At 47.4% G+C, this 23,874-nt stretch overlaps 1 protein-coding gene and 1 pseudogene across 1 annotated transcript in view; one reads left to right on the top strand and one right to left on the bottom strand.

Moving 5' to 3' along the window:
* Hace1 (HECT domain and ankyrin repeat containing E3 ubiquitin protein ligase 1) overlaps positions 1-23,874 on the top strand; it is a 107,828-nt gene that overhangs the window by 10,631 nt on the left and 73,323 nt on the right. Inside the window, exons 5-6 of the mRNA XM_032899106.1 lie at positions 8,674-8,749; positions 21,786-21,917. Coding sequence (XP_032754997.1) covers positions 8,674-8,749; positions 21,786-21,917 — 208 coding nt within the window. The remainder of the gene's footprint in view (positions 1-8,673; positions 8,750-21,785; positions 21,918-23,874) is intronic.
* Positions 13,953-14,039, bottom strand: LOC116897654 (annotated as a pseudogene).

Below are 23,874 nucleotides of genomic sequence, written 5' to 3' on the forward strand. Positions count from 1 at the left end.
CAGTAGTGTTGAGTCTGAGGCCTGGCTGTCTCTGCTGGGCAGTGCCACTGCTGCAGACTCCTGTTTGCTATCCTGACTACCGAACAGGACTGCCGGTGTATCTGTGAGGTGTTTATGAGTGGATCGAGCTGCCGCTGATGGCCTGTGAACTGAACTCCTGATTTCTAGACAACAGATGGGATCTGCTCCAAAGAACCTTTCTAAACAGGTCCACTTCCCCCATCCCCCATCCTTTCTTTTCCACTTCCTCTGGCCGGTGGGCTAGAAGGGAAGTTAAGTGTTTAAGAACCATCATTAAAAATAAGGTTTGAAAAAAGTTAAGTTACAGCAGATGGTCCTGGGTTGTGTAAGATATGATACTAAAATAAACCATCATTTTGGTAGCATCCCCAATCCAGCAGGACTTTAATAAGCACATATCATTGCTTATTAGGAAATAAAAAAAAAATCATTTCAAATAAAATTTAAAATGATAACCAGTTTTTGATCTAGGATTTGAGGAATTTAGATTCATAAATCTTTTTCAAAGATTGTAAGTTTCCTCTTCAGTCTACTTCCTTGCTATGAGTCTTTTAATTAATCTTGCAGATGTTTTTATTTTCTGAGCAGGTACTGTGTGTGATTGAGGTGGTCGCATACATGAAATGGCTATGGAGATGAAACCGTCCATTCCGTTGGCCTGAGGCCAGTGCTTTGGCACAGGTGTGCATGCATTGAACCAAGACGCTAATGAGCCATGGTTCTGCCTTGCCGGGTAGGGAAAGCTGTAGTGTCCGTGCTGAGGTCTCTCTGACTGTCCACTTAATGAGTGAGTGAGGCAGGTTAACTGCGCACTAATTGGTAAATAACGAAGGACCAAGTAAGCAAGTATTTGAACATCAGGTATGTTGTGTGTCATATCTGAAAACAGTCGTTAGTCACTTAGTAGGTGCACGGATGATATCGGCAGGATAATGACAGGGCTGTCTTGAGTGGTTACATATCTTACTATGCTTTTGGACAGCCACAGAGGTTTGGACAGCTTGGTGCAGGGGAGGGGTTAAAAAGCTCTTTTAAACACAGTATGTGAGGACTGAGGTGTCAGACTCAAAAGACAGGATGGCCTTGTTCTTCTGGAAACACTGTTCAAGTACAGTGCTTGTGAAATAAAGGCCCTTAAGGAGAACATACAAAGCACTTTGGTCATTACTGTCGACGGTAATGGAAAAGACATTAGCATTTTTGAGATACAGAAGTAGGGCAGGTAATGCATAATTCCCTTAGATACCAGCAAGAGGAAAAGGTGCAGACAATGTATTCTCGTCTTAGATGCCTTTCTTATGTCTACCAAGAGTACTTGTGACATTCAGCTCTTAAACATTTTATCTTTTACTGCATACTGAGTGTTGCCTTGTACAATATGGAGGTCCTTACTAGGTGTTTGCTAAGTGACTCAGGATTTCAATACTTCTGGAGTGTTGACATTCTCAAAACTAGCTTTTCATGGGGCCTGCAAAGTGGCTTTCCCGGTAAAGGTGCCAATGATCAAGCCAGACCTAAGTTCCCACCCGGTGGAAAGACAGAAGGGACTCCTGCAAGTACTCCTCCTGACTTTCAGAGACAGACCGTGGACACATGCATGGTAAATAAAAAGGTAATAAAAGAAATTAGGCCTCGAAGGAGGTTTTCTCCTTTATTAGCCAGGCAGTAGTGTTGCAAACCTTTAATTCTAGCACTTGGGAGGTGGAGGGAGGCAGATCTCTGAGTTTTAGGCTAGCCTGGTCTACAAAGTGAATTTCAAGATAGCAAGGGGTATACAGAGAAGCCTCATATCCATCAAAACAAAACAAAACGAAAACTATTAAAAATTATTTTCTTTAAATGTAATTGAAGTATGAAATCAAATTTGTTTACACTGAAGTGTAAATAATGAGAATTTTGTCCTTTTGCTTGGTTTAGTTTGGTTTCTTTTGCTTTCCTCAACTGTCCCTATGAGGTGGACAGTGTGTATCTGCTGGTCTGCTCTGTCAGGTGGACAGTGTGTATCTGCTGGTCTGCTCTGTCAGGTGGACAGTGTGTATCTGCTGGCCTGCTCTGTAGGGTGGACAGTGTGTATCTGCTGGCCTGCTCTGTAGGGTGGACAGAGTGTATCTGTTTGCCTGCTCTGTCAGTTGGACAGTGTGTATCTGCTGGCCTGCTCTGTCAGGTGGACAGTGTGTGTGGCCTGCTGGCCTGCTCTGTCTGCTCAGTCAGGTGGACAGTGTGTATCTGCTGGCCTGCTCTGTCAGGGTGGACAGTGTGTATCTGCTGGCCTGCTCTGTCAGGTGGACAGTGTGTATCTGCTGGCCTGCTCTGTAGGGTGGACAGTGTGTATCTGCTGGCCTGCTGGCCTGCTCTGTAGGGTGGACAGTGTGTATCTGCTGGTCTGCTGTCAGGTGGACAGTGTGTATCTGTTGGTCTGCTCTGTCAGGTGGATAGTGTGTATCTGCTGGCCTGCTCTGTAGGGTGGACAGTGTGTATCTGCTGGTCTGCTCTGTCAGGTGGACAGTGTGTATCTGCTGGCCTGCTCTGTAGGGTGGACAGTGTGTATCTGCTGGTCCTGCTCTGTCAGGTGGACAGTGTGTATCTGCTGGCCTGCTCTGTCCTGCTCTGTCAGGTGGACAGTGTGTATCTGTTGGTCTGCTCTGTCAGGTGGACAGTGTGTATCTGTTGGTCTGCTCTGTCAGGTGGACAGTGTGTATCTGCTGGTCTGCTCTGTCAGGTGGACAGTGTGTATCTGCTGGCCTGCTCTGTCAGGTGGACAGTGTGTATCTGTCGGCCTGCTCTGTCAGGTGGACAGTGTGTATCTGTTGGTCTGCTCTGGGTGGACAGTGTGTATCTGTCAGGGTGGACAGTGTGTATCTGCTGGCCTGCTCTGTAGGGTGGACAGTGTGTATCTGCTGGTCTGCTCTGTCAGGTGGACAGTGTGTATCTGTCGGTCTGCTCAGTCAGGTGGACAGTGTGTATCTGCTGGCCTGCTCTGTAGGGTGGACAGTGTGTATCTGTTGGTCTGCTCTGTAGGGTGGACAGTGTGTATCTGTTGGCCTGCTCTGTAGGGTGGACAGTGTGTATCTGTTGGTCTGCTCTGTCAGGTGGACAGTGTGTATCTGTTGGCCTGCTCTGTAGGGTGGACAGTGTGTATCTGCTGGCCTGCTCTGTAGGGTGGACAGTGTGTATCTGCTGGCCTGCTCTGTCAGGTGGACAGTGTGTATCTGCTGGCCTGCTCTGTAGGGTGGACAGTGTGTATCTGCTGGTCTGCTCTGTCAGGTGGACAGTGTGTATCTGTTGGCCTGCTCTGTAGGGTGGACAGTGTGTATCTGTTGGCCTGCTCTGTCGGGTGGACAGTGTGTATCTGTTGGTCTGCTCAGTCAGGTGGACAGTGTGTATCTGTTGGTCTGCTCAGTCAGGTGGACAGTGGCCTGTTTTGTTTTTTTTTTCCCTAAAAAAATAAAAGACGTTCTTTCAGCTTCATGATCAGACTTTTACATTTAGCAATCAACAGCATGGGTGAAAAGGTCTACAGTAAAACCCTTCGTTGGAATGCTTTACACTCTCCACAGAACAGAAACTAAAACAACCTGTTCTATAATTAGTCACAGATACAGTCCTGGAGGTTTTGCCCACACACATGAGTACTGTCTAAAACATGTCTTCCTTGTAGCAGCTAGGCCTGCCACCACTGTGCTTGGCTGAGTTCACAAATCTGCTGTAACCTGTAGCTTCCCTGTCACTTCTCTGGCTCTCCTCTCCTGCTAAGCTTTGTTTCCTGGCTGTAATTAGAACCTCCTGTCACTGCCTTAGCTACTGCTGCTGCTGGAACCTCCATAGCCACCTTGGTTTTGTGGTTTAGCAGAGTGCTGGCCTCGGCCACCATGAGGGCCAGAGCTCCTGCCTCCGAAGTTTCCTCCTTTCATTGATCCAAAGTTTGAAGACTGGTTGTTGTAATTGCCAAAGTCATTGTAGCTTCCACCAACTCCAAAATCCTGCTGTCATTGTCAAATCCATTATAGCCATCCCCACTGCCACCATATCCACCCCCACAGCTGCCACCAAAGCCACCACGACCACTGAAGTTCCCTCCTCAACCAAAGTTGTCACTGCCACCAAACCCGCCTCCGTGACCACCACCAAGGTTTCCGGAACCACCCCGACCTCTCAGGCTGGATGAAGCACTAGCCACTAGGAAGCTCTCGTTTCCACAGAGCCTTTCTTACGTCACAGCTGTGGTCATTCACAGTGTGCGATTTCTGAATAACAATCTTATCCACAGAGTCATGGTCATCAAATGTTACAAAAGCAAAGCCCCTCTTTTCCACTGCCCCTCTCAGTCATAATTTCAATCACTTCAGTTTTCCCTTTCTGCTCAAGATAATCTCGTAGGTGACGTTCTTCAGTGCCTTCTTTAGCACCACAGCTAAGTGGGCGCCTGGGCTCTGAGAATCTTCCATGACGCAGCTCTCCTAGGTGCCACCGCTCTTCCCTCCACCTGTGTGGCCTTGCATCCATGGCAGCATCCGCTTCCTCCACAGCGTACGTGACAAGCACAAAGCCCCTGGATCTCTTGGTGTTTGGATCTCTCGTTACCACACAGTGAGTGTCCTCACTGCTCAGAAGGCTCCTCGGACTCTGTCAGTTGTTTCGAAGCTCAGCCCTCATGAAGCGCTTCCGCAGCTGTTCCAGCTCCTTGGGGGACTCTGACGTAGACATGGCGGCAGGGTGATGAGAGCCTTCAGCCATGCTTCCTCAGCAGTGTCAAAGAGCAGAAAGGAATAAGATAACAGTTGCCCAAGATTCAGGGATTTTTAAAAACTGGAGCATGTGTATTATGTGGCCGTGTCTTGCTCTCACTTGGTTATGAGACTAAACCAATGCTCACTGCTCTACCATGCTGAAGAAGCCATCTGAGGGAGGGAGACGGACGCCCAGCTGTCACATCAAAGGAAGCCGCGTTACTCCAGCAGCGTCCATTCTTGTCTAACCCTTCCACTGTTAGAGATATGCTTTATGCTCATAACTGATGTGGCTGGAGAGTTGGTATGGAATTATAGCATCAGCAGAACAGAAAATGGGATGTATTTCTGCATGTCAATAAAGGAATGACCTGTTCTTGTTCTACAGAACAAGGAAATTGGAAGTCAGACATCCTTTGTATTCTAAAATAGGGTCTCAAAACATTTTGTAATTTTCGTTTAAATTGTTAGGCGGCTTGGAGCTATTAGCTAATCTATCTTCCAGTGCTGTTTAATATAGCACTGAGTAAATGATGCGAATTGCCAGTGGATGAGCTCCCAACTGATAGCTCTTCTAGTAATTGATTTATTTTTCTTCAATAAAGTTGCATAAATCAAAAGGATTATAAATTGCCATTTTTCAGTAGGTTACAGATTGGTCAAGTTTGAAACATGAGTTTAAAAATATTTGGAGGGTAAATTACGAGTTCATAAAGAGCAAAACTGGCCTTAATATTTTATCAGGAAATCCCAGCAACATTGCTGCTCAGTTGTTGAGTTTCTACTGAGCTCGTGGAAAGTGGAGGTGTGGACTAAGTAAGGAGGTAGGATAGGCTTCTCCCCTGGCTTGCCCGTACCTTTTGCTGCTGTTTTTGGAAGGGAGGGCCTTACATGGGTACGTTTCTTCAACCAGCTGACCTTAAAGCTCCTCCAGCCTGTTTCCCTGCCCCAGTCCCACCTGACCGCTTATCTTGGAGCTAGGCCAGTGATCTGCGTTGGACTCCGAATAGCCTTACAATTCCATCTCTATGGGCACAGTCACAGGCCCACATTTGGAACAGTACGTTTTTAAAGAATTTAATAATTTTATTGTTTTGAGAATTTCCTATCTGAGCACTGTACTTCATCATTCCCACCCCTTCCCTTCCCCTCCAACTCTTTCCAGTCCTCTCACCAAGTCCATGAGCTTTTAATTATTGTTACATGTATATATTATATATGTATAATACATATATCCATACATGTGTGTAATGGTATCCAGGGCTGGATCAGCCTAAAGGGAAGTCTGTGAGCAGACCCAGGCTATTGCGTGCATTTTGCTTTGCTGTGTGTCTGTGCAGTGCTGACCACGTGTGATCCGTGTGAGCTGTGTGTCTGTGCGGTGCTGACCACGTGTGATCCGTGTGAGCTGTGTGTCTGTGCAGTGCTGACCACCTGTGATCCGTGTGAGCTGTGTGTCTGTGCAGTGCTGACCACCTGTGATCCAGTGCTGACCACCTGTGATCCGTGTGAGCTGTGTGTCTGTGCAGTGCTGACCACGTGTGATCCGTGTGAGCTGTGTGTCTGTGCAGTGCTGACCACGTGTGATCCGTGTGAGCTCATCTCTTTAGGAGACTGATTCTCTCTCAGAGGCATTGACCACCTGAAGCTCTTCATCTAAGGTGAGGCTGTTTGGAATCCCTGTCCCATCGTCATGTCAACTGGTGTTGGCACTATGCTGTTCCTCTTTAGTTAGGCAACCATATTGTTGAGATTCATAGATGTGTCTTTCTTGTTGTATGTGGAAGACACTGTCACACAGCAAATATCCTGGTTTTAAGGCTTGCCTGGTTTTTCTGCCTGGGTTGTATGGCTTTCCCTAACTCTGAGATATATGCGTTTTTGCATATGCATCTGTTGGAGTTGGGTATTAGTCGCTTACTGGAGCTGTCAGATGCATTTCTTACAATTATGTTTATTATGAATTTCTACAATCTTCATTACTGTTAAAGAAACTTTGTAAATATGGGAACGTCAGCATTTATTCTCAGCTTTGTGTTCCATTTCTTTGAGTGTAATTAACATTTTTAAATGAGATTCAATCTTATTTCAAGTGCAGAAATCAAAATGAGAAAAGCAGTTGTTTTGTAGTGCTAAGTATTTATCATAAGTTGAACGCTTATTAATGATCAGTTGATAACGTTTTACATAGAATTCCTGTGCAACTGCCTGTGTTTGTTACTCACTTGATTAAACAGGTCTATAATCCATGACACACAACATTGTTGAGCTAGTTGATGAAATATATGTTATGTACTCTGTGTACCAAGTACTGTGTTAGGTATATATTACATAGTATATGCACGATATACATGATTACTTTATTATGCTTTAGCCAATGAGATTATTAGTAACTTCATGTCAGAGGTTGCATCACAGCTCCTCAGTTCAGTACTGAACATTTATCGGTAACCTCTCTGTCTGTCTCATAATTCGATTGTCATGAGGGAGGGATACCAGTAGAGAATGAATCTTTATTAAGCTTGTGGTTCCGTACTTTCAGGAATCTTGGACAGGTATTATTAATGAAGATGAATTTTAGATAAATACTGGAGAGTAGGTAGAACTGGATCAAGTTGGAAGGGCGTTTTAGGAGCAAAATGAAGTGGGTAGGTAGTTCTGAAATACACAGAAGACTTATTTGAATAGACAGCCCAGTATCAGGAGTTAGAAAATGTCACAAGCTACCAGCTCTGCTAGAAAATAATGACTGTCAGAAACCACAAACACAAAATAAGACATGGCTACGATGTGGAGAAATTGGAACACATGGAGACGGCACTGTAAAGTGGTCAAGCCGCTGTGAGGAACAGTGTGTGAGCGCCTCAGACAGTGCGTCCTGACTTAGCCTTTTCCCCTCTGCATACACTCAGAAGAGTCAAGAGCAAGGTTCAAAAGATACTTGTTGATACATAGATATCAACATTGTGTATAATGGTGAGATGTGGAAGTAGCCAGACCCATCAACTGATGTGTGCATGGGGAGAATTTGGTGTATACAAATAATAGAATAGTTTTCAATCCTACGAGGAAAGAATTTCTGATGTGCCAAAGCATACATATGTCTTGAAGCCTTTATGAGAAGTAAAATACCATATAGATCTATACACTTAAAAGTGGTTAAGGTGAGCATGCCTTTATTTAGTCTCTACCTCAGAGGCAGAAGCAGGAGATCTCCACGAGTTTGAGGCCAACCTGGTCTACATAGTGAATTCCAGGCCAGCCAGCCAGCCCAGGCTGTGTATTGAGACCCTATCTCAGAGAATCAATCAGTCCACCAAACAAAAATGGTTTAAGATGATAAATTTTGTGTTAGATATATTTTACCACATAATGTAATTTAAAAAGAATGTGGGTGGAGAGGGGTACATATGTGTGCAGTTTACCAATCCTCTGATTACAGGTTTTACTCTTACTGGAGAGTGAGTGCAGGGTCTCAAAGCTTGCTAAGCAGTGCTTTGTCACCATGGTATTCTCCCGACCTTGTTTGTGGCACAACAAAGTAGAGATACAACACTGTGGTGTTTGCTGTGTCTACTGCTTATCCATTAGATGTATGTTTTAAATTTCAAATGAAGATTGCTGTTCCATTTGGTTAGCCAAAGCTAGAAATTTCTACTAATTTGATTTACTTAGTAAAGACTGAAATTCCCCAGCCGTCTGAATGATAAATTTGTCCCATTGAAATGGATTGGGTCATAAAAATAGTTTGGCATTTTACTTCAAAATAATATGTATATACTGGAGCTAGTTTGAAGTTTTAGAGAGTGCTATTATCTAATATTGATATTTGTAGTTCAGTGTGGTTCTGTCTAGAATTTCAGTGAAATAGTTGCCATTGTACATATGCTATCATAGTTACCTGTTGCTGTCTTTTTTCTTTCAGACAGAAGAAATGCATGAGTAAATTACTGGAGTACAGTGCGGACGTCAACATTTGCAATAATGAAGGCCTTACCGCAGTATGTGCTGTCCATTTTATTTGAGATTAAAAAGATACTCTAGGAAGAGTGGTGACATGCTGCAGATGCAAATTACAAAACCCCGGGTTTTCTCGAGTCTGTACAGCGTGTGGGGCATACAGTGGTTTAATAAGAAAAGGGATGTCCACGCTCCTCTCCGCTCTTCTTTAGGTTCTTAGCTTCCGTTTATTAAAGCCTTAGGCTTCGTGTTTTTGTCAGGGATTTTCAAGGGAGTCTTCCTGTGACGTGCCTGACCACGGCATGTGCCTTTAATCCCAGCACTTGGGGGCTGGGGCTGGAGCCTTTCAGGGTCGTTTTATTGTATTTAAAATAGTAGTTTTTAAAATCCATTTTGCTCTTACCATTTTCCATGCAGAAATAAGTTAGTATACTTTTGATTTACTTATTGGGAAATACTAATGGATGCCGCTGAAGGGCTTGTTAAAAAAAAACTCAAAATTTTAATCAAATAATTATAATTTATTTGCCGAGTATTTATTTTTGAAGCAGAGATAAAATAGAGTAATGCGATTACCGAGCGGCTGTTTTGAAGACCTAATAGACGGTGTTAAGCACAAGCATAGCAGACGTTATTGTTAAATTGAATTTAACTTCCCCTGGTAACACTTGCAGGTTCTTAAAACAGAACCTGCCATCTCATTATGTAGCCTTAGCTCGTCTAGAACTTTCTGTAGAGTTTAAATCTTATGTCTGTGAATAAAGAAGAGTACTGAATGTCTACTTACCAACCTGGTTTTCAAGACATTTTTATTTAAAATTTCTTTTGATTTTTGAAATAAGACCTTGTGTAGTCCAGGCCGGCATTGAACTACGACAGTTCCCTTGCCTCAGCTCCCGAGGGTTGCTGGGATGGCAAGTGTGAAGTGTGTCTCACCATGCCTGGCTCTTAGGACGTGTGGTTTGTTTGTTTGTTTGTTTGTTTGTTTTTTGATAAGGGGCATAAGAGAAAGTTTCCCTCAGTTTTCAAGTGCTCTCTTAGTGTCTTAGTATAGGGCAGGCGCAATCAGATTGTGTACATATTAGCAGTATGGCAGTATCTACTCTTAGGGTAATCTGCATTCGGAATACAGTGGGTAGAGATGCGGCAGGTCCAAGAGTTAGGAAGACCTTGGAACTGACACAGATCTTTCTTTAATAACATGTTCGCTGCTATCATTGTAATTGAAGAATTTTGTATCTGCCAATGCTTCTTCATTCCCGAGCTTCAAGGAAGATAGAGTAGAAAATATTTTAGTGTCTTTTTATGAAAAAAAAAAAATAGTGATTTTGCAAGGCCTCTGTGTAGGCTCTTGGCCTTCTTCCCTTAAGTTTGCCCACGTCAAGCCTCTGGTCTTTTAGGAAATGCCTTCAGTTTCCATAGACCTGGAACTTATGTGCCGCTGTGTCACACATTGCAGGGTCCATGCCGCTGTGTCACCGCTGTGTCACACATTGCAGGGTCGATGCCACTGTGTCACACATTGCAGGGTCGATGCCACTGTGTCACACATTGCATGGCCGTGACCGTTTTGGTCTGAATGTGACCACACTAAGTGTTGGAGCTGAATCCACTCCTTCTTTACTGTCTTTCCAGTCATCTCATCACGGATCAGCACGCTTCGCATGTCTGTCCAGTCCAGTCATCATGATTTTAGTTAACTTTTCAGGATCTAGTTTTGACTGAGTATGACTCTCATCTATCCCAAGGATTTGCTGTAGTTGCTAATTTTCTTCACACAGCGTCTTGTTCTATGGTTGATAATTTCCTATAAATACTGAGGTAACTGTAGACTACAGACTTGCAGTAGACAGTATGCAGTCCTTTGCACATTTTCACCAGTCTCCTGAGCGTTCTATAAAACAGGACAGTTCATCTTACTGAGACTGCTCCAGTTTGCCACACCTGGTAATGGTGCCACTCTCCATGGGCCTGTGGGAATCACAGTGATATTAATCATTTCCAAGTACCACAGTATTCTTTGTCCATTTTCTAATTTTTAAATATTAATGATCACGATGCTTTATTGGTTTGTTTATTTTAAATTTATTCTTATTATTTTATATGTATGGTATTTTGCTTGCTTGTATGTATGAATACCATGCACAGTCAAGTCCCACCGAGGTCAGAAGAGGGCACTGGAGTTAGAGACAGCTGTAGCTGCCATGTGGATTCCGGGAGTCAAGCCTGGGGCCTCTGGAAGAGCAGCCAGTGGTGCTCTAAAGCACTGAGCCGTCTCTCCAGCCCCAAGGAGGGCTTTATACATACTTCACTGCAAGCACTTTCTCCAAATCTTTGTCTTTCCAAACACTCAGTAGGGCCTTCTTTTAGAGACAGTCTCATTGTGTAGTCTAGGCTGCCCCCAAACTCAAAATATTCCTGCCTCAGCCTCCCAGGTGCTGAGACGGCAGGTCTGTGACATCAGGCTGGGCTACCAGGGTGATTTGAAGAGTAACACGTTTAGATTTTGACATGTTTTCCAATTTATACGTCATGCTTTCCTCTTAGGAGCTCATTGCCTAGCCCTAAGTATTGGAGGTTTTCTTTTATTCCCTCTGACGGTAGTAATAGTTTGGTTTCTGTAATCTCCAGTTAGTGTTTTTATGAGTCCTGATGCTTAGGTTGCCGCTCACTCTCCCTGCCTGTGATCGAGGGAGTGTCCAGTTCCGCTGAGGCGTCTGTGGAAGGGTATACTCTGCTCTCCTAGGCTCCATACCCATTCTGCTGTTGTGAGCTGTGCTCCATTCCCTGGACCACTTGGGCTTGGCTGTTGGAGTGGGTCTGTAGTACATCGCGGTGTTAGAAGAGCAGTTCCTCCCACCTTAGGTTGTCTTCATGCAGACTGCATTCCTATTCTCCTTCGTGTCTGGAGAAGTGCTGCCGGGATACTGATTGGATTACACTCAGCCTCAGCCACTGCGCTCACTCATGCAGCCTGTGATTTCCTGCATCAGCGTTTCATGCTGCTCAGCACAGCGACTTCTCGTACCCTGCCAAGCATTTAACATCCCATTTCCTTCAGGGCAGCTCAGAGTGCTGCTGCTTCTGTTCCTCTTCCTCCTCCTCTTCTTCCTCCTCCTCTTCTTCTTCTTTACTTTGGATTTGGGCAGAAATTCAAAAAAATAGTGTGTGTGTGCACACATAGATCTGAACTGTGTGTGTAGGAGTATAGGCATACATGTACTGTGACATGTATGTATGTCAGAGAATGATTTTGGGGAATTGGTTTGCTCTCCACTTCTGAGGCAGTGCCTTTCTTGTTTCTGCTGTGTTGCTGCAGCACTGAGGTAGCAGCTTGTGAGCCTCCAGATTTGTTGTCTCTGCCTCCCCCTGTCCTAGGCGTGCTAGGTTATAAATGTACCACCCATTGGTCTCTCTGTGGACCATCCTAGGCGTGCTAGGTTATAAATGTGCACCACCTATTGGTCTCTCTGTGGACCATCCTAGGAGTGCTAGGTTATAAATGTGCACCACCCATTGGTCTCTCTGTGGACCATCCTAGGAGTGCTAGGTTATAAATGTGCTCCACCCATTGGTCTCTGTGGACCATCCTAGGAGTGCTAGGTTATAAATGTACCACCCATTGGTCTCTGTGGACCATGCTAGGAGTGCTAGGTTATAAATGTGCACCACCCATTGGTCTCTGTGGACCATCCTAGGAGTGCTAGGTTATAAATGTGCACCACCCATTGGTCTCTCTGTGGACCATCCTAGGAGTGCTAGGTTATAAATGTACCACCCATTGGTCTCTGTGGACCATCCTAGGAGTGCTAGGTTATAAATGTACCACCCATTGGTCTCTCTGTGGACCATCCTAGGAGTGCTAGGTTATAAATGTGCACCACCCATTGGTCTCTGTGGACCATCCTAGGCGTGCTAGGTTATACATGTGCACCACCCATTGGTCTCTCTGTGGACCATGCTAGGAGTGCTAGGTTATAAATGTGCACCACCCATTGGTCTCTCTGTGGACCATCCTAGGAGTGCTAGGTTATAAATGTGCACCACCTATTGGTCTCTCTGTGGACCATCCTAGGAGTGCTAGGTTATAAATGTGCACCACCCATTGGTCTCTGTGGACCATGCTAGGAGTGCTAGGTTATACATGTGCTCCACCCATTGGTCTCTCTGTGGACCATCCTAGGAGTGCTAGGTTATAAATGTACCACCCATTGGTCTCTGTGGACCATCCTAGGCTAGGTTATACTGTGGTTATAAGGTTATAAATGTGCACCACCATTGGTCTCTCTGTGGACCATCCTAGGCGTGCTAGGTTATAAATGTGCACCACCCATTGGTCTCTCTGTGGACCATCCTAGGAGTGCTAGGTTATAAATGTGCACCACCCATTGGTCTCTCTGTGGACCATCCTAGGCGTGCTAGGTTATAAATGTGCACCATCCATTGGTCTCTCTGTGGACCATCCTAGGCGTGCTAGGTTATAAATGTGCACCACCCATTGGTCTCTCTGTGGACCACTCACGGTCTTGAGCAGTGGCAGTAAGAATTTTCACTCTTTAACTTCTTGGCTTGAACCTTGACTTCTGTAAATGTGTGTGTGTGTGTGTGTGTGTGTGTGTGTTATATCCTACAATATTGCTGAGCTCTTAATAGTTTTTTTCTTATGAATTCAGTGACATTTTCTACACAGATATAACCTGTAAGTACAGATAATGTTATTTTCAAATCTCAAATTTAATTTAATTTTTTGACATCTTTTACCATTTTTATGCAGTTTGTTAGGACTAGCTGGCCTTTGCTACTTTGTGGGTTCCCCTTTTTCCTACCCTTTATCCCCCAGTTTTACCCCCCCAATTTATTCATCCATGTATTTGCATATTTACTTATTTTTGAGGCTGTCTCTCTGTAGACAGACTTTGGCTACTATGGGTTCTGTTTCCTTCCATCTTTCCCCACTTCCTTTCCTTTTCCTTTCACCCCCCCACCCCCAGTGGTGAGGGAAAAGAAGGATAGAGGGCAGAGAAAGAAACTCATGAATAAAGTCAGGGGAGGAAAGGGGACAAGTTTGCTCTCTGCCATCAGGATAGCTAATTTCTTCTCTCTCTGTACATGGCTACTCGACAGACTACAACCAAGAGTAACCAACTGCATCAACCATCACCTGGCAGCCAGCCCCACTGTAGGGGTCAACATTTGTATATCAGCCAGCCCCACTGTAGGGGTCCAGCATTTGTATATCCAGCCCCCACTGTTGGGTCCAGCCAGCCACCCCACTGTAGGGGTCCAGCATTTGTAACGAACTATAGAAATGATCCCTGAAAGTATAGTCTTGGGGTCCAGCATTTGTATATCCAGCCAGCCCACTGTTGGGTCCAGCATTTGTATCAGCCAGCCCACTGTCGGGGTCCAGCATTTATATATCCTCTGAAAGTCTTTAGAACCCCAAATGTCACACCCTTGCAAAACTCTCTGCATCTGGTACACTTACGCTGTTAGAACACTAGGCATATTATCAATATAGTCCCTGAGCAGTGTGCTCAAGGCTGACCCTCCTTCCTGTCCCAGCCTGCAGCCATAAGATGCACTACACTACAGGAGCTGTCAAATGCCAGCATCTGTAAAACACCCTTCCTCCATCTGCTGCTGTCAGGAGGAGCAGAGGATGTTACCTCCTCTCCATCCTCCCTGAGTAGTTCCACAGCCATGATGCCGTTAGTCAGAGCTGCCTGTGGCCAGAAAGGACTTCTATCCCTAGCCCATGTTTTGATGCAGGAAAGAGATGAAAAAAAAAAAAAAAAAACCACCAATCCCCAGGTTTTTTTTTTTTTTAAAAAAAATACCATCAATTTCTGAGCCTGAAAACTCACCAATCCCTGAATAAGAAACCATACCAGTTCAGTCCTGTATAAGCCCTGCCCTTTGTTCAGTACCTTGCTGTCTGTCTCAGGGGGACACTCAGGGATGTGTCCCTCCACACCATGGACCCTCAATAAATCTTTTATGAGATTTGCCTGGTGAAAACAAAGAAGCAGTGAAGAGGAGAAGAGAGGGACTGAGGGCTGAGGGAGCAGCGGGGCTGAGGGGCGGGAGCAGCGGGGCTGAGGAGCGGGAGCAGGGGGGGAGGAGCGGGAGCAGGAGAGGGAGCAGGGGGGCGGAGGAGCGGGAGCAGGGGGGGGGAGGAGCGAGAGCAGGGGGGGTGAGGAGCGGGAGCAGGAGAGGGAGCAGCGGGGCTGAGGAGAGGGAGCAGCGGGGCTGAGGAGCGGGAGCAGGAGAGGGAGCAGCAGGGCTGAGGAGAGGGAGCAGGAGGGGGAGCAGGGCGGGGCTGAGGCAGCAGGGCTGGGGCTGAGAGGGAGCAGCAGGGCTGAGGCAGGAGCAGGAGAGAACAGCGGGCTGAGGAGCAGGGAGCAGGAGAGGGGAGCAGCCTGAGGCCCAGGGACAGCAGGGCTGAGGCAAGACATGGGAGGGCTGAGGCCAGGGGAGCAAGCAGGGGCTGAGGAGGGGGTGCAGCCAGGGCTGAGGAGGCCAGGGGAGGGAGAGGGAGCAGCAGGGCTGAGGCGCCAGGGAACCTGGGAGAGGGGGAGCAGGAGAGGGAGCAGCGGGGCTGAGGAGCACAGCAGGGCTGAGGAGAGGGAGCAGGAGAGGGAGCAGCAGGGCTGAGGCCAGGACAGGGCTGAGGAGAGGGAGCAGCAGGGGCTGAGGAGCAGGAGCAGGAGAGGAGCAGCGGGGCTGAGGCGCCCCAGGGAGCAGGAGAGAGGGAGCGGGGCTGAGGAGGCGGGATGAGGAGGGAGGAGCAGCAGGGGCTGAGGAGCGGGGCAACATGGGCTGAGGGAGGCAGGAGCAGCCCAGGGCTGAGGCAGGAGCAGGAGGAGGGCAGCAGGGCTGAGGGAGGGAGCAGGAGGAGGGCAGCAGGGGCTGAGGGCAGGGAGCAAGGGCTGAGGAGAGGGAGCAGCAGGGGCTGAGGGCAGGAGCAGGAGAGGGAGCAGCCGGGGCTGAGGAGCAGGAGCAGGGGCTGAGGCAGGGAATGGGGCTGAGGCAGGAGCAGCAGGGCTGAGGCAGGGGAGCAGGAGAGAGCAGCGGGGCTGAGGAGCCGGAGGGGCTGAGGAGCAGGGAGGGCTGAGGAGGAGGAGCAGGAGGGGAGCTGAGGCCCAGGGAGCAGGAGGGCAGGAGCAGGAGGGGAGCAGCAGGGCTGAGGAGAGGGAGCAGGAGAGGGAGCAGCAGGGCTGAGGAGCAGGAGCAGGAGGGGCAGCAGGGGGCTGAGGAGCAGGAGCAGCAGGGGCTGAGGGAGCCCAGGGAGCAGCGGGCTGAGGAGAGGGAGCAGCAGGGGCTGAGGAGGAGGAGCAGCGGGGCTGAGGAGAGAGGCAGGGCTGAGGAGAGGGGAGCAGCAGGGGCTGAGGAGAGGGAGCAGCAGGGCTGAGGAGCAGGAGCAGCAGGGCTGAGGAGAGGGAGCAGGAGAGGGGAGCAGCAGGGCTGAGGGAGGCAGGAGCAGGAGAGGGAGCAGCAGGGGCTGAGGAGCCCAGGGAGCAGCAGGGGCTGAGGGCAGGAGCAGGAGGGGAGCAGCGGGGCTGAGGGCAGGAGCAGGAGGGAGCAGCAGGGCTGAGGAGAGGGAGCAGGAGAGGGAGCAGCGGGCTGAGGGCAGGGAGGAGGAGGGAGCAGGGGGGAGGGAGCAGGAGCAGCAGGGCTGAGGAGCAGGAGCAGGGGGCTGAGGGAGCAGGGAGCAGCAGGGCTGAGGAGAGGGAGCAGGAGAGGGAGCAGGGGCTGAGGAGGAGCAGCGGGCTGAGGAGCAGGAGCAGGAGGGAGCAGCAGGGCTGAGGAGCAGGGAGCAGGAGAGGGAGCAGCAGGGCTGAGGAGAGGGAGCAGGAGAGGGAGCAGCGGGGCGGAGGAGCGGGAGCAGGAGAGGGAGCAGCGGGGCTGAGGAGCGGGAGCAGCGGGGCTGAGGAGCGGGAGCAGCGGGGCGGGGCTGAGGAGCGGGAGCAGCGGGGCTGAGGAGAGGGAGCAGGAGAGGGAGCAGCGGGGCTGACGAGCAGGAGCAGCGGGGCTGAGGAGCAGGAGCACCGGGGCTGAGGCTCCTGAGTTCCTCGGCTCAGCTGGGGATCCCCTCCCGGGGAGCTGCAGTGCCTCTGCTCAGGAGGCTTCCTCTCAGAGCTGTGTGGTTCCTGGGCTTCCTAGTTCCAGGACACCCTTCCATCCGAGCAGAACACTTACAATAGTAAAGTACCTGCTGTAAAGTACCCATAAAACAAAAGCATAATTCCTAAAACATTCTGTTTTTAAATTGGGTACCATTTTGTTTCTTGACTCTTTATATGAAACCTGTTTTTGTTTGTTGTTTGTCTTTTTCCTAAAAATGTATGTAGTCTACTTTGTCCTGGGCATTCTGAAATGTCACGGTTTGTCTTGTTTGGATGTTTTATCCGTTTGCTTCGTAACAGGCAGACACTGCTAATGTAGAGACCCGTGGAATGGGAACTCAGGACAACATTACAATAATTTTGACTTTGATGTTTTCTTCATCCCTGTTTGTAACTCTTACTGTTTGGATACTAAACCTCTCAGATGGGTCACTTTTAGTAAAGTACCACTTTCTTTTCTGTAGTTTCTCCACTTTCTGTGTGTTTTTGGGAGACTTCTTCAACATACTCTTCTGAATTTCCTTTCATTTTTCAGGTCCCTGTCACACTATTGATTTCTGAATTTTTTTGCACTTTCCTTTGCAAAAATTAGTGTAACATTCTTTTTTAAAGGGTACATTCAGTATTTTTCTGAGTATTAAAATATTAAATATTAAATAGTTTAATATTCATAACTACATTTTCCTTTTACTTTTAGGTTTTATTTTTGCTTGCGTTATATGTTGTCTTTCAAATTAAATGCATAAGAAAGCAGTTTAAAAGCCCTGCCTGCATTCGTTTCTATTTACTAGAGCTTCAGAGCAGCGTGGTCTGTTTGGCTGTTTCTCTGTGGAGCCTTCCCTTGGTGCTGCCTTCCTTAGGTTGTTAGCTTTTGAGGCAGTCCCATTCCTTAGAGAAACTGCGAGGAAGGTGTTAGCACTCTAGGCGCTGGCTGGAGAACACCAAGAGTCTCAGTTTGTAGGGTGTGAACTTGTATTCAATCCATGTCATGTGCTCTGGACTCCCATGTGCTTAGTATCTGTAATCTGCAGATCTCTTAGTTTTCAACTCTCTTATTAATACTTTGTCATCCCTGTCTTTGTAAAGTTGGTAAGTGATGGGAATCTAAGAGTCTCAAGTCGTATTAAACATTTTCTACTGATGGGTTTTTAGTCCATCTTTTAATTCAAGAGCCCCACACTAACTGCCAGTTCTGGAGCCTGTGAGGGGTTCTGTTGTCTACATCAAATGCTTTCTCCTTTTACATTTATTTGTTTTTGTACTGTATCTAGTCTATGTTTTACCTGCATGTGTCCATGCACCGTATGTGTGCCTGGTCCCATTGGAGGCCAGAAGATGAATTGGATTCCCTGGAACTGGGGCTGGAGATGGCTCTGAGCCACTCGTGGCTGAGTCCAGAGCCTCTGCAGGAGCAGGACGCTGTCAGCCCGCGCCACCTCTCGCCCGCTCACACGCCGCCTCTTAGCTTTGCTCTGGCTTGCCCAGGATTCTGACTTTTGTTCTGACGTGACAACACATATTATCTGGCAGGATAACGAGTAACACCTGCCTCCTAGCATCCCAAGCTTCCCCTCCTCCCTTGTGATGGGCGGGTTCTTTCAGAGCTGCTCTTTAACGGTTACTTTATGGGATTTCCCTTAAGCTGATAGATACACGTAATCAGTCTGATTACACGTTTAAGACAGGAAATTGTATCTTAATATTTGTAATGGAAAAAAAAATCAAGTGAAAAACACGTATAACAGTCTGAAATTGTTTGCTCCTCACCCCATTTTTTACAACATTTTTTATTGGTTCTTTGTCCCGCCCCTCTTACCAGTCCTCCACCCTTGCAACCTCCTTCCCAGCAGAAGAAAGAACATCTCATTGTGGAAGCTCTGGTGTGTCACAGTGTGCCCTCAGTATGTACACTCTTTTGTTCACACTGTTTTGCTGGCAAATGTTCATTGTAAGAGTCCCTGGTCTGATAGGAGAGACCTCTGGCTTCTGTTACTCTGTCAGTACTGGGACCGCACTGGGACTCCTCTCAGATGCTGTGTGTCATGGAGCTCCTGCAGCTTTGGATCTGTAGAACCAGCCCCTTCATGCACTCCAGCAGCTCCTCAGTGGGGTAGGTGCTGGGCGGGCCAGCTCAGCCCCGGATGTGGGCCCAAGAGGAATCTGAGCTGCTCAGCCTGCCAGCTCTCCTGCCCTTCTGCCTCCTGTAGGTGGCAAGGGTGAGGATGGAAGAAGGGCCCCCCCCCCTCTCTCTCTCTCTCTCTCTCTCTGTGTGTGTGTGTGTGTGTGTGTGTGTGTGTGTCTCCCCCGACCCCCTTGCTGCCACACAGCAGACAAGTTGCAGGGCCAGCTCTCCCATACTTCCACCCTGAGAGCTGGCTTACCTGAACCAGGGTCTGTTCTTTGCTGCCCAGGTGAGAGGGGCGGGGCCTGTCCTCCCAAGTGCAGCAGCAGGTGAGGGGTAGGGCTAGCTTTCCTGCTCATATGACCCCATTGGGGCCATCTCTCCCTCCTACCTGCTGTTGGTGATGAGGGAAACGGGGAGGAGATCTCTCCCTCAATGCCACCACTCAGCAGACAAGCAAGGCTGATGCCCGGGCTCATACCCTCCGGGCAGCTCACTTGCAGCCCCCACATCCAGGCACAGCTCCACTGTGTTGTCCAGGTGAGGCACAGGGCCCAGTCTCCCGGGTGCTGTAGTAGGTGAGGGACAGGGCCCAGTCTCCCGGGTGCTGTAGTAGGTGAGGGACAGGGCCCAGTCTCCCGGGTGCTGTAGTAGGTGAGGGACAGGGTCCAGTCTCCCGGGTGCTGTAGTAGGTGAGAGACAGGGTCCAGTCTCCCGGGTGCTGTAGGTAGAGGGCAGGGCCCAGTGTCCCGGGTGCTGTAGTAGGTGATGGGCAGGGGCCCAGTCTCCCGGTGCTGTAGTAGGTGAGGGCAGGGCCCAGTCTCCCGGGTGCTGTAGTAGGTGAGGGACAGGGCCCAGTCTCCCGGGTGCTGTAGTAGGTGAGGGACAGGGCCCAGTCTCCCGGGTGCTGTAGTAGCCGAGGGGCAGGGCTCCTCACCCCAGCTTTTAGTGCTGAGGCTTGAACTTGGAGCCTTCAGTGTGCTAAGCATGTGAGCCATACAGTGGTTCCCCACCTGTGGGTCATGACCTCTTGGGAGGGCTGCATACCAGGTGTGCTGCCCATCAGATAGTGACATTGTGACTCATAACCATAGCAACATTACAGTTATGAAGAAGTAACAAATCTCTGCTACTATGACCCAATCAGGCAGCCCTCTTGGAGCCACTCTGGCACCTACATGGTGGCTAAGCTCTCTGACCCACACCTTCTCAGATGCACTGTCTCCTCCCCTCCACCTTCTCCCAGCATGGCGGCTCTTCTCCCTTCCTCCTCCTTCCTCAGTTCCTTGCCTGGGAATCCTAAGTCTTGCCGCTGTCTGCCCTGCCCTATCATTGGCTGTGGCATCTTCACCATTTTTACCAACCAAAATCAACTGGGGACAGACAGGGTCCCTCAGTGTCTTGGGGACATGTGGATTTTCCTGCAATTTTGGGGACCCAAATTAACATAAGCAACATTAGCCCAACCCCCCCCACACATACACATATATACATGCAGGAACAACACATGCACATACACATATGCACACATGCACTAAACCTGTTCAGCCCACTTACTGTTACTTGTGTGTATGTTTTCAGGGCTGACCATTTGGCACTGGACTACCTGTATTGGTGTGCTCTTCTGCGGGGAGACTGCCTCTATTGCTTCTCTCCTTACTCTGTTGCCTGTATTTCTTTGTGTGTGGTTAAGGGACAGAATTTTGCGTTTTGTTTTTTTTTTTTTTTTTTTTTTTTCGTTTTTTTTTTTGTTTGTTTTTGTTTTTTGTTTTGGATTGGTGATTAATTTGGAGGAAGCAGCCCATTGCAGATGGTACCATCCCTGGCTAGGTAGGCCTGGGCTGTATATAAAAGGTAGGTGAGTAAGCCAGGGAAAGCAGGCCAGAAAGCAATATCCTTTGCTGGTCTGTGCTTGAGTTCCTACTTCCAGGTTTCTGCCTGGGCACCTGTCCTGACCTCCTTTAGTGTGATGGACTGTGACGTGAACTGCAGGCCAAAGGCCAAATAAAGCTTTCCACTTGAGGTTGATTTAGGTAGGTGTTTTATTACAGCGACAGAGAAGCATTTTGAGACATGCTTTGTCTGGATAGCCTTGGCTGTGCTTTATCTTGTTCTGTAGGCCAGGCTGGCCTCTGCCTATGCCATTCCAGTGCTGGATGTAGGGTGTGTTCTTGACACCGGGATTCTTGTCATCAAGGCTAGACTCACGTGTACTGTGTAGCTAAGGTTGGTCTTGAATTCCTGATCTGTCTGTTCCTACTTACCAGGCGCTAGGGTTACAGTTTGTTCCACCCAGCTTCCTCTGTTGTTCCTAGTCGGAAATTTCCAGAGTTATCTCTTAGTGGTGTGTGTGTGTGTGTGTGTGTGTATTTGTTATTTTGTTATTAGTGTAGGATATAGTTGTTATTTATAACTACAAGAACTGTGTTGTTTTATTTATACACACATTTGCTTCTGGGAAAGGAAGAATACTAACCTATTTTCTCTAGCAATAAGCTGTTAGAGGCCAGTGCCATCTAAGAAGCAGAGTATCTGGTGACCTAAGCCTAGGACACTTATGGTACTGAGTCCTTTAATAAAACTCTTGATTTTGTAATATAGGTGGTATAGCCAACATCTTGATGCATGTGTTTTTCTCACTTAAAAGCAGGGAAAAGCTATTGCAGTATCTGTAGTTTGAATGTTGTGCTCAGTAGAGAAATAGCACTCTTTTTTTTTTTTTTTTTTTTTTTTTTTTTTTTTTCGGGGGTGGGGAAATAGCACTCTTTATATACTGATTTTTAGTGAAACTCTTGTACAAATGCTAATAAAAAAACGGCTTTGCAGATCCACTGGCTGGCTGTGAATGGGAGGACAGAGCTACTCCATGACCTGGTGCAGCACGTCACGGATGTGGATGTGGAGGATGCAATGGGGCAGACAGCATTACACGTGGCCTGCCAGAACGGGCACAAAACGGTAAATTCCTCCATGAAGATGTATCTGAAGGGAGTGCATGTGTTTTAAAAGTGTTTGGATTCATGAGGTTTTCATTTTGCGTATTTGGGAACGTGCTGCATCATAGCAAAATGCTGTTTTCCATCTGGTGTGGACTTCTGATTAACGTTCTATCAGGGCAGAGGGATAAAACAGTGCTTTTACCTTTGTTCACAGTAGTTACAATTCTGATGTTATTTCTGATTTTATTTTAAATAAATGACTACTAAATTTTTAAATTAGTGTGTCTTTACATGTATTTTAAGCAATTATCTTTAATCTCAGTTTTAACAAGTACCAGACCATTTTTTATTAAGCATCAATTATGCATTTACTGTGTAAGGTGAATATTGATGCTGCTTTTTAAAATTTTCAGTTGCATTATCATAGTTGTTCTCTCCTCACGATGGAAGTAACTTTCTGTTGGCACACATTCCTCTCCCTCACTTCCGACCCTTAGTCCACCCTAATCCTAACCCCACACACTAGGTAGGGGAGAAAGAAGGTTAGAGGAAGAGGGGTACAGATCTCTGTCGGCCACAAAATGGACTACTTCCTGCTGATTAGGAGAGGTGGGTTCCTTGAGGCAAGTTCAGTCTCTGTCCTCAGGATGTCCCCAGCTTCCTTCTTCTGTGAAACTGCAACAGCAGCGCCCAGGAGCTGCCAGGCATCATCCTCCATAGGCTCTCCCGGGCTCTCTAATTTATACTCTCCGGAGTCCCCAGCATTTAACTGTCCGCAGCTGGCAAAAGTCAACCCCTGCTAGTGACCTGGTGCGTGAGGCAAATCATATTCACCTGCGTGAAGCAGCCTTTTCCCTCACACTTGAGGCTAAACAAAATCGTATTCATACAGCATTACTGGGTCTGTAACCCTGCATTTGTCCTGTGGTGCTACTTTTCTGGCACTGTCATGTAGACAGAGACTGCTGCTTTGTGTGAAGATGGGGGCAGAAGGTTTTAGGTTGCCTTTCTGACCTACTGTTTCCTGTTCTGTTTTCTCTCGCATTCAACCTTGAAGATAGAATGAAATCTCTTCATTGGCTAACTAACCGTGACAACAACAACTGAGCCGAGAACAAGTCTTTACCAGTACAGAAAGGGTTCATTTGTACGTCTGCATTTAGGTGCATACTTTTATTTATTTTATTTTTTGAGACAGGGACTCACTATGTGATCCCGACTGATAGGGAGCTCCCTCTGTAGATGGGGCTGATCTTGAATTTACAGTAATTTTCTTTGTCACTTGAGTGGTGGAATTACAGGTGTGATCACATGTTCAGTTCACACATTTATTTGTTTTATACTAACTTTCAGTCTTATTTCTTTAGTTGGAAAAGTATATTGGGATTTAGATTCTGTGTGTGTGTGTGTGTGTGTGTGTGTGTGTGTGTGTGTGTGTGTGTCCGCGTGCCTGCCTGCCTGCCTGCCTGCAGTTGGGATTAGGTAGTCTTCCTTGATCAGCCTACCATTCTGTTTGTGAGGCAGGGTCTTTTGCTGAGTCTGGACCTGCCCATGATGCCAGTCGAGCTTGTCTGCCGAGCCACTTTGCCTTGGGAGCCCATGTCGAGCTGCCGATTGCTGGGATTCACTTTGTCTGGGTTTTCGGGGATTCCAACTCCATCCTTACACTTGCTCAGCAAGAACTTCATCCACTGTGCCCTCTGTCCAGTCTCTAGCAGGGTTTGCTAAATTCTTCTTACAACCTCTTTTCAAAAGCCTGAGAAAGTCTTATATGACCTCTGGCATATCATTACATAAAATAGAGAGATAAAGTATTTCTGATAATAAATTGTAAATAAAATTTAAAAACAATTCACTTATATAAATATAATTTTACTGTCAGGGATAAAGGCACATTTTACCTTACAAAGAGATGGATTTATTAATATTGGCTGATTTAGTACAGTAGGGGATACAGCATCTCCAACAGTGTTTCA

Source organism: Rattus rattus, chromosome 3 (genome assembly GCF_011064425.1).
Source record: "Rattus rattus isolate New Zealand chromosome 3, Rrattus_CSIRO_v1, whole genome shotgun sequence".
NCBI classification, from domain to species: domain Eukaryota; kingdom Metazoa; phylum Chordata; class Mammalia; order Rodentia; family Muridae; genus Rattus; species Rattus rattus.